Source organism: Spodoptera frugiperda, chromosome 7, assembly GCF_023101765.2.
Source record: "Spodoptera frugiperda isolate SF20-4 chromosome 7, AGI-APGP_CSIRO_Sfru_2.0, whole genome shotgun sequence".
Classification (NCBI taxonomy): Eukaryota; Metazoa; Arthropoda; class Insecta; order Lepidoptera; family Noctuidae; genus Spodoptera; species Spodoptera frugiperda.
Genome location: NC_064218.1, coordinates 7,009,772 through 7,030,810, shown reverse-complemented (window position 1 = coordinate 7,030,810; position 21,039 = coordinate 7,009,772). Strand labels below are relative to the sequence as shown.

General features: G+C 33.7%; 1 protein-coding gene and 1 long non-coding RNA gene across 2 annotated transcripts in view; both read right to left on the bottom strand.

The window, feature by feature from the left end:
* The window catches only part of LOC118266075 (cell adhesion molecule Dscam2), a 240,666-nt gene that overhangs the window by 54,218 nt on the left and 165,409 nt on the right, over positions 1-21,039 (bottom strand). Inside the window, exons 4-5 of the mRNA XM_050694620.1 lie at positions 4,038-4,236; positions 696-851 (exon numbers count right to left, since the gene is read on the bottom strand). Coding sequence (XP_050550577.1) covers positions 696-851; positions 4,038-4,236 — 355 coding nt within the window. The remainder of the gene's footprint in view (positions 1-695; positions 852-4,037; positions 4,237-21,039) is intronic.
* Positions 9,657-11,382, bottom strand: LOC126910830 (uncharacterized). Its single transcript, XR_007705397.1, has 2 exons — positions 10,995-11,382; positions 9,657-10,884 (listed from the first exon to the last, which is right to left on the bottom strand). It is a non-coding gene; the product is annotated as an uncharacterized LOC126910830 (long non-coding RNA).

The window sequence follows — 21,039 nt, the reverse complement described above, 5'->3', positions numbered from 1 at the left end:
CGAGTCGATATCTCGAATAGTTATGTTATAGACATGTAAATCATATTGACGATCACAAACGCAAATTTTATTACAGCAATTTGTTAGACTTATGCAGTGCTTATGAATATTATTTCGTATCTAATAGTTAGAATTGCATTAGTTGAATAATGTGATGGGAAAATATTAATATAATATTTTGTAAGTAGTTTCTATTGATGGTTTTTTGATTCCAATTTACAATTGTTTACATCGGGAAAATTTATTTGGCTACTGCTACCTCTACGTAAAAACTTAGTTAATGCATTAAACAATTATCTTCTACTAAGCTTATTCTACTTCTTACTATCTCTATTAATAAAAATTAATTGCTGTTCGTAAGTCTCGCTAAAACTCGAGAATAGCTGGGCCAATTTGACCTAGCAGTTCTCGATTTACCAGCAATCTCGAGTGGCCCAGCAATCTTGAATTATTTGTAGAAGTTCAGGGAAGGCGATTATACGACGGACGGTTATAAATTAATATGAAAGATAATGAGGATTATGTATGTAGGTACATTTTTCATTACTTCACGCTAATAAAACTGCAGCGATCTCAACGAAATTTGGCACAGAGATACTTTATAGTCTGGAAGAACCGACAGCCTTTTACTCGAATAAAACAGGCGAGGTCTCAGGCACAAAGTTAAGTAAGCACAATACAAAAGGAATAGTTACCTAAATGATGCGGCACATTGGTCTGGTCGTCAGTGAACCAGTCAGTACTGCTGACGCGGTCGGCGCAGTGGGGCGGCACCACGCACCGCAGGACTGCCGCGTTTCCTGCCATCACGTACTCGTCTGGTACGTGGATCTCCCATGGTATGTTTAGTGCTGTAAAATATAGAAGATGTTAGGGATTACTTGGCAAAGAAGCTGATGCAAGTGTGGGAGAGCCATGCTTCGGCACCAATGGACCGGCTCGTCCGGAGTGATACAACGTCCTCACAGAAAATCGGCGTGAAACAACGCTTGCGTTGTGTTTGGTTGTGTGAGTGTGGGTTACCGGAGGCCAAATTACTACCTATCTTAATCTTCCCAATCCCCAAACCCCCAACAATCCACAATTTCCTAACCTCCAAAAGGCCGGCAACGCACTTCGGTGTTTTGGGTGTTTATGGGCGGCGTCGATTGTTTACCATCAGGTGATCCGTAACGCTGACGTGGTCGGGTGGTTGTCCAATAAAAGCCTGCTAAATAATCCCCACTTTTATGATGTATGGTATAAGATAAATGGGATGTTTACATGTGGGTTAACCAGGCTTCGGTCGGAATAGGTCGGGTCGACCGAAGTGATAGGCTTCACAGACAAGTGGCGTGAAACAACGCTTGTGTTTTTTTCCACCGTCTGAGTGAGGATATCTACCGGAGAAGACACCTTTTTTGGTAAGCTAACGATTTAAATATAAACAATTACATATTGACCGAGAAAAGTAAAAGAAAGTGAAAAAGAATCTAAACCAAACGTAGTTTATTTATCAAAGGTGAAACTATTCTTGGCAATTTACTGGAATACTTTGAAAAGTAAAAAATAAAGTTAATTAAAGTGTCTCGGAGTCTCGGATAAATAGACTACTTGAGACCCTTACGCCTGCTCTTGTTGAGAAAAAAGTATTTTATTTGGTATTCTAGACATCTTGTTAACATTCTTCTTAATTCTATTTTTGGTGTATGAGTTGGACAGATCTATAACTTTTTTTATTTTCTAGGTAAGATGGTATTGGTTTTTTAAGACTGAGGAGAGAAAATCTTCTAATGACTTTTCCCATCTTGGGTGAGGCGAGAGAGATTGTCAGTCTTTTACTGACTAAAATGCATTCTGTTTTTATTTCGGCCTTCCTTTTTGTACCGTTACAATATAAAGTAAAAGCACATTTATAACGGTACCGCCAAGATTTAAAATTCATTGAAATCTGTATAATAATAACAGGTCAGTCAGCAAGAAGTCAAGAATAGGGCAGAATTAAAATACTGCCGACCATGCTACCTCAGTAATACGTTTAACACAAACGGTGAATTTTCTTCGCAGACTTCTTTCTAATTGTGGATTTCAAATCGCTTTCATCCACGGTTCATTTGTTCTATTTCCCATGAAATGTTGCTGAAGATACGTTATCTACATTTTATATTATAGATTTAAAGAAAATTGTAAGGTAGTCTTGTTCCACAATTACGTTCGATACCTACCTAATGAAGTTATTCAAACTCTAAGTAGGTGGATAAACTTCTGTAGATATAAATTATATGTACTTAATCATACGGAACAGTCCTTTAGTATGACTTTATGTTAAACGAAAACGAAACAAGCTTTCGACGCTCTGATTGGCCAGCGCGAATCAAATCAACCAACTAACCAATCAAAGCGCCCCACGCGCTATCGTTTCGTTTTCGTCAACGGAAAGCAAACTCGTACTCAGTAACACCACCTAACTGCTATCCAATAAATACCGACGTATTATGATTGATGATGATGATGATGGTATACAATACAATCTGATTTAAATTATAAATACAATATAAAATAAACCGGAAATAATCTCTAACGTGTCATAAATTACGTACCTAATTACCAACGACACACCGACATTGCATTCTAATTTCAAAATTAATTTTCAGCATACATAATTAATGATTCGACATATGACTCACAGATTATTTCTATGCCTAGCAAAATTAATTGATACTGGCAACAAATTACTCGTGGAAATTAATTACGTTGGCAACATTCAGTTAATGTTATTATGAGAGTATTTCGTGTTACCTACAAAGAGAAGTGCATTTCCGCAATTAATTGGCCCGTGCTTCCAAGATGGATTCCGAGATGCTAAGATTAGTATTTCGAGTTGGTTTGAGGTTAACTGTGAGATACCAAGTACGTATTTAGCTTTAGTTTAACTTAAGTTCTCTGTTGTGGTACAAATTCAGTTACATTTAAATTGTTCTTTCTTAAAAATGTGGTATTAAAATATTTGCAGCTATTATCTACTGCTGTCAAAAGATTTAGAATTAATTTGTGTTTTTTACACCTACTTCTACCTCTACCTCTCGTCTCACCCAAGGCGGCGTTATTGGATTGTTTTCCCCTCGCTAAAAGTGCTTGATAATATGTAATAGATGTTACAAAGAGCACATAACCAGTAAAATGAGATTTACAACTTCATTAAATATCTCTTCTATCAATTATTACTAGAACTTCAAGAGAAAGGAACATAACAAAACAAACTGAAATCAGTACGACCACAAAATTGGTTTTAACATCAACGGTAGTAACAAACAAACTGCAGCTACAAACTGTTATTTTGTGAAGTGAACTCCAGACTTATTGAACTGTATTTACGAGAAGCCAATTTTCTGGTCAAGTACGAGACGAACTGCTCGAGTAATAAGTTAGATATAAATTTATCTCAGTCTGTTGGTAGCTACATTTTTCATTTTAAACGAATACCACGTCGTTATTTCGTATTTTCTATGAGTTTTGTTCGAAAATCACGTTTTGAGGTTAGGTTAGTGAGGTTTCTTGTTTTGTTTTAGTTATTTTCTGTTGTTGGAATGTGCGTTGTATCTTGTGCCATCATTACAGTAGGTAAATATTTATTTTATTCTCTGTAGTAGCATGTGTCTAGGAATGGTGTTTGGTTTTAAGGTGCCTTATTTTTTAAGGAATAAGCCGGTAAACGAGAAACATGGATCACCTGATGGTAAGCAATCGCCGCGACCTATGGACACCAGAGGCGTAACAAGTGCTTTACCGGCTTTATTATTATTTTGGGGGTTAGGAATTTTAGGGTTATTGAGAAATGGAGGATTGGGAAGGGGAGACATTGGGCTTCCGGTAACCTCACTCACACAACAGAACACAACGCAAGCGTTGTTTCATGTAGGTTATCTGTGAATCGGTGGTATCACTCCGGTCGGTATTCGTGCTGAAGCATGGCTCTCCCATTCTTATTTTTTTTATTTTGTGGGATTCTTAGTGGGATAAAAACTAATATTAATTAATTAATACGTTAAACTACTTACCAGCATGTACATGAATGTTCTTGGAGAGTATGGCGAACCCGCTGCTCAGTCTGAGGCGGCATCTGTACGTGGTGGCGTGAACATCTCTCCTGTAGTGCTCAGCAGGGAAGGGAGACAGTTCTAGCGACCCATTGGCCAGCACCCGCCGCAAACCCTTTAGGGTACCAGCCACCGAGTTATCCGGGAGCAGCCAGTCCAACTGTGGAAGAAAGATGTGGGTTAATTTTGTCGTAATATGAAATAGTTAATCAGGAAGAAGCCCCAATCGGTGGTCAGACCAAATATCCAAACAGCTTGAGATGCCTATCAACGCTGCTCTTCACCAAGCAACGGAACGCAACCGATGGAGGCAGCTGGTTGAAAAAATTAAACGGAGTCACGATCCTCAGCAGTGAGGGAATCGACTAGAGAGAGAGAATCAGTAACTACTCGTAGTTTTAATTTAGTTTCATATTTTACGTAGGTTGATCTTACTGTCAGCCTGTTTAGGTTTATCTCCTGTTATAGCTAAGCAAGGTAGCCATATAACGCTTTATCTGTCTGTTTATCAAACTGTTTAAGTTTAAACCTACATTCTGTTATAAGATAGCCATACAACGCTAATGCTAAAAAGTAATTAGTTATTATCCATTAACCCGTATTAAAACTAACATCATAATATTCACGTGTCATGTTTACTACTCATGTTATAATACCACTCAAAGAGTATTATTTTACCGTAACTCAGTTATAAACCATACCTCTATAGCAAAAGGATAAATAAATAAAGCCAATAAAACATACTTCCTTGGGCAATAATAACAACAAGCTTCTTATAAAAGCATAACCTTTATACCTTATAACGTTAAACGAAAACGAGAAACGTTATCAAATAATCGTTGAATATGGTCGACACTCGTTTACAAACAGTTACATGGGAATGTGTATAAGGAAGATTAAATATCATGTCTCCATGTTTACCGGTATCACGGAGATTAGGTACTGAATACCTTTTAATGTAAGGGTTGGTTTTTGATTTATTTTTGTAAGAATTCGTGCTATTGTTGTTTGCTGTGGATGAAGGTCGGATATGTTTAATCTTGGTGTTTTTATATTGTGAAGAATTTAAAGCAGATTATCTCTAGATTTTGATTATGTTGTATGTTGTTTTGTAATTTAAGCTGAGTTACTTATTGCCTATATTATTGTTGTTAGTGAGATTTTTGACATGTTGTAAAATTTTGTACGCTTTTCAAAGCGAAATATAATAGGATCTGGATACTTTATAACTTGTAATGTACCCTATGTTTTACAAATAAACACTTTGATTTTCACATAATACAAATATTTTGGAAATATAAAGTTGTCAGAGACCAACTGACAGTTATTCTACGAAATCCTGATGCTTACCTAATCGAATCTGGTGACTGAACATTTGATTAGGAACAAACCATTCCAATCATGAAACAAGTACAAAGAAGAGATGCCATAATGTGATTGTACATTGTGACTAAAACAAACGGCCCTACCCAGTGGCATTATAAGTATAAAGGTGTAGATAGGTTATAAGCGCTCAGAAAGTGGCACATTAAAATATGAACAATTGGCAACGTGTTTATAGTATGGGACTGCATGTTGGAAAATAGAGAGGGGCGTGGTTTATAACGTCTCACGCTCCCCGTAAAGTGTCTCATTATAATATTAAAGGGAAATCCAGTAATGACATCTCCTGTTTGTATTTGCTTCATGATTCTAAAAATTTTACATTACCTATACAATATTCTAACCCAAATTTTACTTAAATACGTATAATATTAACCTCAAAAGGATCAAAGTATAACAATAAAAGCCATTGAAAGTTCCTACAATTTTGTGCTAAAATTCAAAACTCACGCAAAAAAAAAGAAAAGTTGAGACACAGTGGTTTTTGTGACAGTTAATACGATATAACGTGATATTTATATCTCTCGAGGGCATGTTTGGTATCGTTATAAGCTACGTTTCCACATCCCTAGAGCGTCTTTGTCGTATCACACAGTTTTTGCATCCCCAGTCGGTTTTTTAGCCAAATATGTATGTTTCTAGGCTTAGGGATTGGAAATTCGCTTGTAGTTGCGTAGTTTTGTGTTTGAAGCTATTATGTTAATGTTTATGGTCTTGATATACTTTTTTAAGGGGGGAAAATCATCCAATGGCTTCCCTCACCTTGGGCGAAGCGAGAGGAAATGTCAGACTTTTTCTGACTAAAATCTACACCGTTTCTACTCCTGCTTTTAGAGCTGGAGCCCCGGTAAACCTGATAGGTAGTCCGCAGCTCCGGATGGCCTTGATATAGTAAGTTTGTGTGTAGAGACTTATTACGGTAATTTTTGCTTCAGGATAATGGTAGACTCGCATCGTAAATAAAGAGTTCGCCAGGAGACCGCTTGTCTAATCGATTTTCGTTATCCTTTTGTACACTGACATAATAATTATGAATTTAATTTATTTTAAATAGGTAGGTACACGTTGTAATCTTATTGTTGGAAATATTAAGCAAATAAAATATATTTATTTATTTATTTGTCTGTCATTTTGTGGAAGTTTTATCACGTCCCCTTCATAAAACAAATATTATATTTCTACCTTCCAATGTCACAGTAGCCAAATATTATTTTAGTTCGTAGAAATCCCAAAAAGCACTTCATCTTGGAAGAGATAGCCAAAGGGATTTCAAGGAACTGAGACTTGACGCCCATAGGATCTTAATACAAAACAACATCAAGGACTGCTTGATAAAATCCAATTTTTTTTTTGGGAAATAAGTGTTTTGTCTATGTGTTCGTGACTCTTTTCTGTAAAAAAAATAGATATTATTCCTATTCAATATTTTCACCACCACTTCTTTTAATCATCGAAATGTGTGTGTATAATGTAACACATAGGGGGTGACCTACCCTTTACTCCCACCGAAACCGGGTTTAAGGTTGTATCAAGCTTCTGGCTATTCCTTAGAAACTATCAAAAAACTGACACCAAACATTAAATTTAATCAAATTATCAACTCCAGTTGTTTGGAGTGAAAATTCACGATAAATGTCTGACGTAAATAATTTAAATATTTTTTGTTGTAAAATAAAACTATTCAACACTAGCTTCTACCAACGGCTTTGCCCACGAATAAAAAGTACCCAATCACCCAAGTCAGCTCATACCCTGCCTGTATACAAAATTTCATCAAAATCCGTTCAGTAGTTTCAGCGTGATTGACGGACAAACATCTAAACATCCGAACAAACAAATTTTCACATTTATACTCTAGTGCGATCTTGCAACTGTAAACAATCTCAAAACGGTCTAATCTACGAACAACTTTGGAGTATAAAATATGTACGGCAATAGTTTGTGGTGTGTTTCAGGCAAATTTGCATTTTTCCGTGCCATTAAACGCGGCCCGCCGGACCGGTCGACCGTCGACGGTCTCTCGCTGTTTAATTCACTAGTGTTTCAATATATTTCACTGATTTCATGCTGACATGAACAGTGATTGTTTGAGATTACAGTAATATATTTGGTTTACTTGTCTGTCTTATAGATACGAGTATTTGTCATTTGTTTTGTAGGTAATAAAAGGTAAGGATTTGAAATGTTCCTTGAACTCTGGTAAGTAGGGTGCAATTTTGTTTGTATAAATAATAGTAATAGAACGACTCAAAATGTCTGTCATATAGATATTTCGTCATTGCAATAAAAGGTAAGAATTTGTGATAGAACCTTGAGATTATTTAAATACGGTGCAATTTTGTTTGTATACATAATAGTAATAGACCGACACAAACACAATTATACTCAGCTTAATTGAATTTTTAAAATTAAAATAAATCTGGGCACTACACTTACTAACCAACATCAAAGATGCTCCGTAAAAGAATCAAGGTTCAAAAAATAACAAAATAAAATATAAACGTACTAATTTAAAATTTTAATTACTTACTCCAGAATTTCAAATAAGAATTTGATCACAGACATTGTCTTGGTTTGATAAAAGCATTTGAAACCTGTACTAAGGCATCGGCGTTCCACTCGACAAGGGCTCAAAACTTTCCAATTCAAAGCCAAGTACCTTTCATAGAGATGTTGCGTTTTGTATTTCAAATTCCTAAGGTCTTGTGTTTCGTGAAAAACGAGCTCCTTTAAGTGAATTTACCTACTGCCAAAAATCGTGACGGAATATTCCAGAAATTTCTACTTATTCAAGTACCAATCAATGTACTGAGGCGTAAGTAGTGATGTTTGAATCTTACGAGTAACTAAGTAAATTCTTTTTTTAATTAAGTGGTGTCAAGTATGATTTAGTAAGAAGAGGTTTCGTGTTCCTTTGTAATTCTACGAGTAATAATATGTAGGTATTTTTATTTGATTAATTCTCAACAGTAACTACGGATTCTAGAATCTAAACAGAATTCATTCTTTATAAATATAGTTACCTTTGTTAATATCCCGTTTAATAATATCTTAGGTTATGTTGTACTACTTTACAATAAAGAAAATATGTATGTACAAGTCAATGTTTTTATGCGATCTAAATTTAAAACTTTCCTATCTTCTGCGAGAGAGAAAAGCTAACGTTGCAACGTCGTTTTAAAAATAACACAGTTCATGTTGTTAGAAAATGTTGGCTTCAACTAAGCTAGGTTTAAATAGAAAACAAAATAAGAATGAAGTGAAAATACAACAAGTCTTAAGACTAGATTACGAAACGTTATTAGAGATATGGCTGAGCTCTTTAGTAGTTACTGTAGAATGTAAGATGTTACCTTTGCCCCAAAGGGTGGTAAAGATATTACGAGTTAACACCTAGTGTTCGCCATTTATGTTTTAATTCCCGCTGCGGACTACCTAGAAGGTTTACCGGGGCTTCGGCTCGGACGGCAGAAGTTGGAATGGGGTGGTTTTTAGTCAGTAAGAGCCTGACACTCCCTCTTGCCTCGTCTTAGGTGGGAGAAGTCATAGAATGATTTTCCCACCGCAGATTTCCTATATTCTACACTTACACTTAGGAAAAAAAATACCGAGAGTTTTTTTATTTAATAATTAAGCACTCTATAACTTAACAATACAACAGAATACTCTCATTTCAAAGGTAATTACAACATAAGCTACCAATTAATAAAACACTTGTATCCGAAAATATTTATCAAGAGTACGCTATTGAATCTGTTTCTTTGTTCTCAATTTTATTATCATACACCAGTTTATGCTGCACATAATATAGAGCAAAACCTGTTAAGCCACGTTGCTAGACAGAATAATCCTGCCGGTACCACGGAAAATAGATAACAGTTCTATGCCCTACATCTTAAGACTGACATCTGATTGATTACTTTCCAAAGAGCACACTGCGCTTCGCAAGGAGTCACATTTGTCATAGAGACTTCTATTGTTTTGTAATGTGTAGAGATATATGTAAGGACTAGCTGACCCAGCGAACTTCGTACCGCTTTCGCGTAGCAATGATGCTTTACTTTATTTTGTATAGCTGAGCTATGTATGAGTCCCTATTCAATTTGAACTGGAATCTATAATATAAAAATGAAACCATAATTTCCTGATCTCACTATACCTGAAAATGACTTTACTAATTAAAAAAAAAACAAAATATATTTTCATAATAGTGTTTATTCCATAGGATTCAATAATTTCACTAATATTTTTACAAATCGCTATTGAAGAACTTGGCATTTTTAAGTAAACATTGAGCTAAATACCACGCGCGCTCTTTATCAATTGTTGGCACATTTAAATGTCCAGCATTTTATCCTGCAGGCGCCTTATCGGCTCTGATGACAATTTCGTGATTATCTGATGGCATGCGGTCTAATGCATTTGTGAATAATGCAATGTGTTGATGGAAAAATGTTTGAAGTTGTTCATCACAATGGATCTTTTTACTAAGTTGTTGTGTGCGCAACGCTGATCGATTTCTCTTGCTGAATTGTCCATAAAATATATTTGCAAAAATTTATAGTCTTCAACAGGCACTGGCAATAAGGAACATGTTTGATGATATATTTGAATCCCTGAATCTGCAAGAATATAAATATGTATACAGGTAATTGTATAGCAAATTGTACCACCATGTGGCTCACAAAATACTGCCACAATACTTTACATCATTTCAAATTAAAACTACTTTTAACCTCGACATTAAACAGCCTTCCGCGGCAGCTTTAGGTAGTAGGCTTTACCAAGAACATCTTGCTCATGCCACTATAAAATACAACATGTTATAAAATGTTGCTGATTAAGTCTTCGGATTATAGACTATTATTATGTATTTGACTTATTGTTTACAAAATAAACACATCACTGGCTCGACATATTTTTAAAACTAAAAAAAAATGTTTGCCATTATGCGTACTTACTAAAAGTAGGAATAAAATTGTCTCGTATAACTTTTGTTGCCCCAAATGATGTCATTTGAAAGCAATTATTGTAATGCTGGATATGAGTCAAAAAATTAACCAATGAATGTAGTGGCTCTGGTGGCGGTACCAATGGCGTCAATTTGACTTGGCCGCTGGCGCAACACAATCCAGAGGCTTCATTTTTGAATTTCAATCCCAATGTGGACACATAATGTTCATTAGTCCAATAGCAACAATTTGCTCTGAACTGTAATCAATTGCCACATTATAACTGAATGCAGCTTTGTGGGGATTAAACACAACATTTCTATCTTGATATCGATTCAGTTCAAGTTCATTTCGCGCTTCGCGTTGCGCATCAGTTTGATTTGCTCTTATATTTCTTTGACTTACTGTACTTCGAGTTCTGCAGCCTAAGCTTGTACGTCTGGTTGGTAGCATTGTTAAAAACGAAATTCCAACTGAAAATAAAAAGCTCTCATACATTTTCTGCATAACCGTGTATACCAAATTGTAGTATTGTGTAGTCACCAAAAGTTACTAAAAATCAATAATGAAGATGTGAACTTACCTTGATTACCTTGATTAGCAAATAAAAATCTTCTTAGTCTTTAAAACTCGAAGATATATTAAGATAATCTCTCAGAAATATTGAAAAATATACATTTAATTTTGCATATTTTAAAAAACGCGCAATACGAATGTCAATGTCATTCACACCAATAGACTATATTGAAAGAGCATCGTTTGTTCGAAAACGTGAATAGAAACTTTAATTTACACAAAATAAATTTCTGAACACACGCGTAACTGTTGATAATTTGTCATTATTTCTGAACGCACGCATAATTAATATTTGAGGAATTTCTATTAATGCTTAATGCATTTTTCAACATTTTCAATAGATTAAAAAAAATACAGACAATTGTTTATTCACCCTTTTCATAGTTTATGCATAAATGTCAATCATTATTTGACATGTACAAATGAAAATTTATCGAATCTAGCTTTTGCCCGCGACTTCGTCCGCGTAGTGGTGTTAGTGGTCAAAATGCTGCCGTATTTCATCTAAAATGTGAATTACTTGAGAATATGTTACTGTTAGCATTTTTAAAGATATGTAGGCCATAGAAACCACGACCGCCGATTCATAGCCATATAGCCATACCATAGCCAAGGTTATCTATATTATTATCCTTTAATTTCCTATATATTGCCTATCAATAAAAAAATACATTGTTTCGTTGTTATATTCCATGAAAAACATTCGTGCAAGCATAACCTCAACACAAACACGGTTACTTTCGCATTCATAACATTAGTATGGTAGTAGGGATATTGGCGATTTAAATAAGTATATGTGTATTTAAATAAGAATCGAACGCGAGTGAAGCCACAGGCAACGTATTAACGAAAATGACGAATTTTCAAGCAAACATTAATCTCCTCTATCAAGCATTCTACGCCTTCTACCCTTTTTATTAAAAAGTAGCCTATGTACTTTCGCTCCTCATTAAGTGTCTAAATACAAAATTTCACTGTTACAGCTTTTAAAATGACGAATTTCCATATGACCATTTATCCCCTATTTTTACCCACTCTCCCCTATTATTTTGCAATAAAAAGTAGCCCATGTTCTTTCGCTCCTCATTAAGTATCTAAATACAAAGTTTTACTGTTACAGCTTTTAAAATGACGAATTTCCATATGACCATTTATCCCCTATTTTTACCCATTCTCCGCTATTTTTTTGCAATAAAAAGTATCAAGTAAGGTCTATTCTATCTCAGTACCAAATTTCATCAAAATCGGTTCACTGGTTTAGGCGTGAAAGCGTAATTACAGACAGACAGAGTTACTTTCGCATTTATAATATTAGTAGGGATTCTGTGCTCCAAGTCTCCAACGCACACTTATCTAATAGCATTTGTTTTTTAATATCCAATAGCAATATGAACTTTATCCAATAGCAATAAAGCTCAAATTGACTCTACGTATTAGTTAGAAAACGTTTGTATGGGATAAAGAAAAGGGCTGTTTTTAGGGCTTTTCCGTCAATTATTTGATATTTTCTCGCCGTAAAAACCATCCTTGAACTTCGACGAATATTACAAAAAAAGAATTGGCCAAATTGGTCCACGCGTTCTCGAGTTATGCGCTTACCAACGATTTTAGCGATTCATTTTTATATATAAGATATGTCATTCATACTAATAATATAAATGTGAATGTATGTGTGTGTCTGGTTGTTTGTCCGTCTTTTATGGCAAAATAGAGCGACGACTTAACGTGATTTTTAAACAGAGAGAGTTGAAGGGATAGAAAATGACACAGACTACATTTTGGCTCTTTCTAACTACCCCACTTCCTTAAAATGAGGGTGGAAAGAGTACAAAGTCACAATTTTTAAAGCAGATAAAAATTGGTATACGTTACTTGTGACTAGTAAAAAATGCTTAATTCTTTAAAGAAGCGCACACGGGGTTGCGGGAAAAAGCTAGTAGTAGTATAGGTTAGAAGGGTTAGATATAATTATGAGCAAACTGTTGCTAAAGGTTTCTAGCAAGGTCATACAACTAATCTGGATTCTAGGTAAGAAGTATTCTAGGTAATATACTTATTATTATTCAACTGAATCTGCTTAAGTCTTAACCCTAAGTTCAGGGTCTTAACCTCGTTCTTAGGCTTAATTCTGTCAGTTAATATTAAGTAGTTGATAACATTATGTTTTAGACGGTTGATTTTTGGAATGAAGATTGAGGTCAGTAGTATGCTATGGTATAAAAGAGAGAAAGAGTTCGTGCTAATTATGAGATTAACTATATTTACTTCACATCACATCAACAGCCTACAAGTGGCCACTGCTGACCAAAACAAAAGCCTCTTTTCACTCGGAGAAGGTTTCACTACGCTTGCTCAATGCGGGTTGGCGATTTCAGACTAATAAGTAATTAGAAATTAGAGCCCAGGTTTTGCTCCGCTTCGTTCTGTTCTTCAGCTTAAAGTATCTATAAAATTTGATAAAACAGGCATGTAAGTAGGACTTACTTATATGTTGAAGTAAATTTCTAATTTTAAAAACAGTTTTACATACAGAATTTTTTAAGACGGATAACAAATTTCTTTAAAAAAAGTAAGTAAATTAAATAATTATATCTTGTATGTATGTACTAAAGAAGAAATTCAATACAAACATCTAGAACACAACAAATCAAAAGAAACACTCCACAACGAATAGATACCCATTTACAGTTACGCAGAACATTACATTCTTTCCTTTTAAAGAAGTTTAAACCTTATTTAATTAAAACCAAAGCTTTTATTCAGAGCACGTTTCATTACGTAAAAGACAAATTCTGGATAATTAATTAAATAATTTCTCCCGACTTTTTTTCATTCCTTACTAGCTTTTGCTTGTGACTTCTTTCATTATTCATTTAATTTAATTTAATTATTTATTTAATATTATTTATGTACAACACACAAGAGAACACATTACAGACTAGTACATAGGTACTACATATTATGGTGGTATTCATTGTATTCGTTGCTATACACATTTTGGGAAAATCATCCAATGACTTTTCCTGCCTTGGGCGAGGCGAAAGGGAATACCAGACTCTTACTGACTAAAAACCACCCAGTGCCTAGTTTTCTACGACTTATCAATCGATCCATATCCATTAGATAAGCCCACGCATTTGTCCTATGATTTAGAAGGACGTAATCTCTTCTTCTCTTTCTTACATACTTCTTTAGCTTCCATCCTTATCATGCAATTGGTCATACAAGTTCACTGAATAATAGCTAACTATAAATGACCTAGGAAGTATTTAAATAATTCTATTGCTGTTCTCTACTAGGTTTTAAAAGTCACTGGTGAGCGAAACCGTGAATATTTTAAAAGGTCCATTTGATAACTGACACTTGAAATTCCGGTCTAGTATTTTGAGGCAGTTTAAAACTGAATTTGGGTTAAGTTTTTAGGACAAGAGTATAATATGTATTATATTTATTTTGTGCTATCGTTCTTGGTTTTTAAACTAGGTTGCGGTTAGTATTTTGTATAGTGTGTGTGTTGTAACCAGTGAGTGGTTAGATTTATTTGTAGACTAACAATCTTTTAAAAGGAGCATTTTAAATATTTGTATTTTTTTACCCAGGGAAGGTTTGTCGTGTCTTCTATGTTCACACAAAAGCTTTCTTATATCTAGGTGACTCTTGAATCCAATTCCGATCGATCGACATTGATATTGTGACGTACTCTTGAGTTATAACACTAGCGCCCATTGCATCCGTATTGCGTGGATATTGTATAAACTAAATGGTATTGAGTTTGGCTTTATAATCCGTATTATGAATGCTATTTTAATCCCTACGATTTGGGTTGTATAGTTTTGACATTGAATAATTATTGAGATTTTATTTTACTGAAATTGCATTGACATTGACTATTGAGATTGGTTTCAAAATTAAGCGCTCAGGTCATTATGGGAATGATTCTGTTTAACCACATTTCTTTTTCTATCTTAATAGGATCAATTCACTTGTGGTATTAAAATAAAAAAGGATAAAAATACTGGATGTTTATTTAACCAGCGTTTAACAAACCTATAGAGTCCTTGTCGTTGTTTTATTTTTTATTTAAAAGTAGCGCTGCAAACACCAGGCTTTTGACATGTTGACGTTGAATTTTATCTTTGACAAGTTTATTGCGAAAACCGATGACATTTGCTAAGTTAAAATCGAACATAAAACCCGTAGGTTATTTATTTTACGAGTCCTTAAACTAAATGTAGATATATATTCTTTTTTCAATATTTTTTATGTGTCCATTTTTAGTGTAGCCATAAAATTACATTGAAGACAAAATAATATAAGTAAACAGGCACAAAATGTTAAAATTAAATGTTATGAACGATACTTAAATTGTTTACATATTTTTTTATTAGATAAGAAACATGGGCAAATTCCTCGTATAATTCCAAATTGTGATGGAATTTACTGTTTAAAAAATTAAGTAATATTGCAGGCTTTTGCAAGTTCAAGTTTAATAATTTTTATTTTTACGAGATCAAAAGATACGATATTAAGATACGAGAACAAAAAGATTGTCTTTAAAGACAGTGCACAACTACTAAACAATAAAACTAGAGTTAGCATTGCAAATTCATGTAAAAGTACCTAAAAACGTTCTGTTTCATTTGTTGCAAGCTTCCATATTTCATAGTATTGGCAATCAATCGAGTTTCAAATGACAAAAATCAATGGTTTGCCTAACAATATTGTTTTAAATGAATACCAATTCACCATAATTCATCTATTTACATAATTATTATTGAATACTAGCTTCTGCCCGCGACTCCGTCCGCGCGGATGTCGGTCTTCGCGTGGAAGTTTTTTATTTCTCCATTTTGAGTAACTCTGACAATGACATCTTATAAATATCTATTGGACCCAAATACGGCGAGGCCCATAATAATTAGATCCCTCTATTGAGCTACTGCTGTTGAGCAGAATAAAACTGAAAATAAAGATTTTTTTCTACGTATTTTTCCAGGATAAAAAGTAACCTATTTTATGTCCAGGATAATAAGATATAATTATACCAAGTTTCATCGAAATCAAACCGTTAGTTTTCACGTGATGCCTGAACATATATAGACAGACAGACAAAAAAAATATTATCACATATTTGGGTTTGGTATCGATCCAGTAACACCCTGCTATTTATTTTTTCTATATTTTCAATGAACAGAATTGACCCTTCTACAGATTTATTATAGCCCGCGACTTCGTTCGCGTGGAATAGTGACTTCCGGCAAATTTTTGGTTTTTACCACATAGTTCCCGATTTTGCGGGATCTCTTCAAAAATGAGATGTGGAAGATATTCTAGGGAACTCCTCAAAAATCAACATAATGAGCTCTGCGTTTGAATTTAATAGATGTATACTCACTTTGGGCATTGAAAAAATAGTTTAAAAACGGACTTAAACTAAAGAAATATTATAATCTTTCCGAACTTATGATGAAAATACTAACTTAAAACTAAAGAATTAAAGAAAGCTACGAATTACGAATTTATAACAATTAAAAAAGAAATTATATTACAACCTATCCTCAATGCTATAATAACCAAGCTTAAACTAAATAATTTAAAAGAAACGACTTAAATCTAATTAATTTATAAATTATAGACTTACAATTTTATTAAAAAAACTAACTACAGTAACTACTAATAATCGATATCAAACTAAACCTACGTTAAATAATTTAACCAGAAAACCAGGAAAACCCAACAAATAAACTTATTAATTGACAAATACAACGAAACCAATTTATTTAGAATAGCTTTTGCCCGCGACTTCGTTCGCGTGGAATAGTGACTTCCGGCAAATTTTTGGTTTTAACCACATAGTTCCCGATCTCGCGGAATCTCTTCAAAAATGAGATGTAGAAGATATTCCAGGGAACTCTTCAAAAATCAACATAATGAGCTCTGCGTTTGAATTTAATAGATGTATACTCACTTAGGGCATTGAAAAAATAGTTTAAAAACGGACTTAAACTAAAGAAATATTATAATCTTTCCGAACTTAAGATGAAAACTAACTTAAAACTAAAGAAAGCTACGAATTACGAATTTATAACAATTAAAAAACAAATTATATTACAACCTATCCTCTATGCTATAATAACCAAGCTTAAACTAAATAATTTAAATCTAATCTATCTAATTAATTAATAAATTAGACTTACAATTTTATTAAAAAAACTAACTACAGTAACTACTAATAATCGATATCAAACTAAACCTACGTTAAATAATTTAACCAGAAAACCAGGCAAACCCAACAATTAAACTTATTAATTGACAAATACAACGAAACCAATTTATTTAGAATATACGAAACAGCAGGACCACTATTCGATGAATTAAAACAATAACATGAACCGAAGTCGTGTAACGATCGACATAGAATTATCTATACTCCGTTAGAGCATTTTCTTTGTACTAAATGTTTTATTATATTGATATTATTTTTTTCATACCTTTTTACTATTTATTTACTTTTTTTCGATAAATTAAAACAATAACATGAACCGAAGTCGTGTAACGATCGACATAGAATTATTTATAAATAATTTATTTCTTATTTTTATTTTTTGATTTTTGAAATAAAAATATATCTATGTCCTTTCTAAGGTTCTAAACTATATCTGTACCAAATTTCAACCAAATCCGTCAAATAGTTGCGGAGATTAATGGTATAAGCATAGAATGTTCGACGTGATTCTTTAATTTGACATAACTTTTTTATTTATGAACCGATTGACATGAAACAAACACTAAATGTAAATTTAAGCATCCCACAATATATTCGTGAAAACCGCATCCAACTCGGATCAGCCGTTTCTGAGATTAGCGCGCACAGACGAACAGACAAACAGACAAACAGACAAACAGACAAACAGACAAAAAAAAAGTTAGTTACATTTTTGGGTTCGACATCGACATAACAATAACCCCTGCTATTTTTTTTATTTTTATTTTCAATGTACAGACAGCACTTTTCTACGATTTTATTATATGTATAGATTGGTAAAATTACATTGTATTTCCCATTCAGTATTGAATGAATTTTGATATTTGGAATGCGCAATTTATAATAATTGTGCGAAATGTTAGGCATTACAATTCAACAGTTATACAATGTGTATACTTATTACAATTCATAGGCTTATAAAATTTAATCAGTTCAATATAATTTTGTACAGAAAATATAATTATTTATTTTCAAATATTTATTGGAAAACGCTTTGTTTGATCCACAATTAGTGGTTTTAGGAATGCGTGTGACTACTAGGTATTTGAATTTATATAGGGTGACTGGTAATTAGTGACCGATGTTTAAACACGTGATTGTACTCATGATTACAAATAACTTTCCCGAAGAAACTTTATTTGTATACTTATTAGTTAAGTAAAATTTAGTGTACGCGTCCTTACGCCCGCGTTATTGGAAGATTCGTAGGTATTTTGGAACTTAACACGCGCCTACCTACTTCTGAAATCTTGTTGTTTTGTTTATTGTGATAAAAATAAAACTATTGAGTAGACAAAAAAGTTTCTTTGGGAAAGTTGTTTGTAATCATGAGTACAATCACGTGTTTAAATATCGTTCACTAATTACCAGTCACCCTATAAATGTTTGTAAACGCGCCTAAGACATGAAGAAACTTTGACTCATATTGTATTCGCACATTAATTCACAAGTGAATTAGACGTACTTACTATGATTTACGTTTAACAATCAAATCTTCGAAAGCTAACAGAACAAAGCCGAATAGTTTCAATGCATCCATTCTCAAGTACTGTCGCAGACTAGTTTGTGTGAATAATTGGCTCTTCGACTATACAGGTGAGGGGCGTGTGCGAACTACGAACTCTTGTCTTTCTACAAGATTAAAGTTTTCGCTTTCGTCTTTGTCACTGAATGGAAGGTGTCTAATTCGGTTGTGGAGATGAAATTCTTCTCTAGGTTATTGTAGAAGATTAACTAAAATTATAAGTGATTTATAATGATAATGTGAGACAAAATGGGTGGGTAATACGTATGGTATTGTTCATTACTTCGTTATTAATTCTATGAACTGGAGGACGTGTCTAAAGTTTATAGTGTCTAAAGTAAAATTAAATAGGATTCTGCGCTGTTTTAAGAATACATTAAAAAAAAATCGGGAAGACATTTTTCATCCTTTTTTGGGAAAATCACAAAACGGTCTTTAAAAATCTCAGATTTATTTTTGGACCCAGTGAATTAATTGAAGTGTCTAATTATAATTAACTAGATGCTATCAAAAATAAACCTTTCTTTTACTGTTTTTCCTTATACTATAAAGGCTTCTAGCCATGTTTTCTATCGTTTCATAAAGGAATAATAAGAAAAGGTAGAAAAACAAAGAGATTGCTTTGGAACCGTACCAATATGTGATGGAAGTTTGGTGAATTTCCTTCCGAAGGTAAATGTACGATGGGAACAATTTAAGGGGAACAAAGGAAGGATTTCAACAAATATCTCAAAAATGGGTTGGTTACTTACGTAATAGAAATAATTGCTAATGTGTTACTGGTAAGTTTGTGGGATCATCTGATATGTTATGCAAATTATTTTGTTGCATAAACTTTGCGTTTGACCTAAATAATTTTTTGAGCTATAGTAATATGTGTTAATTACAATCCTCTATCAATATAATTGTATTTTGTATAAGAATTTGGAATTCTAGAAAAATACATTTTCTATTAAAATTGAAATCCGTGGCAAACAGTTGAAAATAAAGAAATGTGCCCGAAATGACTATTCTCGCATCATCGAGCGAAATAAATGGCGCATAAATATGACCTCTCCAAATATGTACAGACTGCTCGATCAACATTTATCACGTGTCAACAGGGCGGAACAAAGGCTTGCCTTTAATAAGATTTGTTTCTTTTAAGGCATCCAACACAATTCATCATGGGTATTCCATTTCGGAGTAACAAAAAGAGAACATAAAGGGATCATCCCTTTGAAACTTGCAAGTTTTATATTTTTCTTTTGTACTTCTAGCTTTGATGGAAGTTCGGCTTTGTTTGGGAGGACTGGCCGGCCGTAAAGAGTTCAAGAAACCCGCCCTCGGCTAATGCCGCGGGAGGTTTCTTCCCTCCCATGGTCCTCGCTAAATAACAAAACAAGAAATGACTTGCTGAATAGAGTCCTATCAATGGGACCTGCGGAACTTATTACTGACTGAATATGACGACTGAATGGATAGATAACGAATGTTTCGCTGACTTTCTTATTTTATGATGTTCTGTTTATGTGTACCTATAAACCTACCTACCTATGTACCTATATAACCTGTTCTTTCACATATTAGTATTAAAAATAATATCATCAGTACATATATACCTATACTATAATATGTGAAAGAACACAAAACCGGTACCAGAAAACTCATCAAAGTGCCGTGAAAAAATTGTAAAAATTAAGTTTTCCGAGAGCTTCCACTGTGCTTCCACAAAACGAATGACAATAAGTTTAAATAACTAATATCAATGTCGGTCGACATGTGAAATTTCGGACTCTTGAGTTGCAACCCAAGCGCCAATTCCATCCATATTGCTTGAATATTGAATGAGCTAAATGGTATTGAGTTTATTTTCCGTACTTTGAATGCTATTTTAACACCTACGATTGGGGTTATATAGTTTAGACATTGAATAATTGGATTATAATTGCTTTGACATTGAGGTGGGTTTCAAGAGTAAGTGCCCAGGTCTTATTACCAACACTAGACCAAATATTTAACCTATTTTCAATGAAAACAGTCTTCAATTTCAAAGAACTTTGAAGTGTAACTAGTCAAAGAGGTAATACGTAGACTGTTGCCGCTACCCCTATGTGGTGGAGATTGTATTACGACGGTATTAGCACCGAATGGATGAGCCCACTTCAAACAAATTAGTTTAGACCAATAGAACTTAAAATAGACCATACCGCTGTACTAGAACTTTATACTTACTTAAGTACCTATGCTTAAGTTTAGTGAGGAATAAGTAGTATATAAATA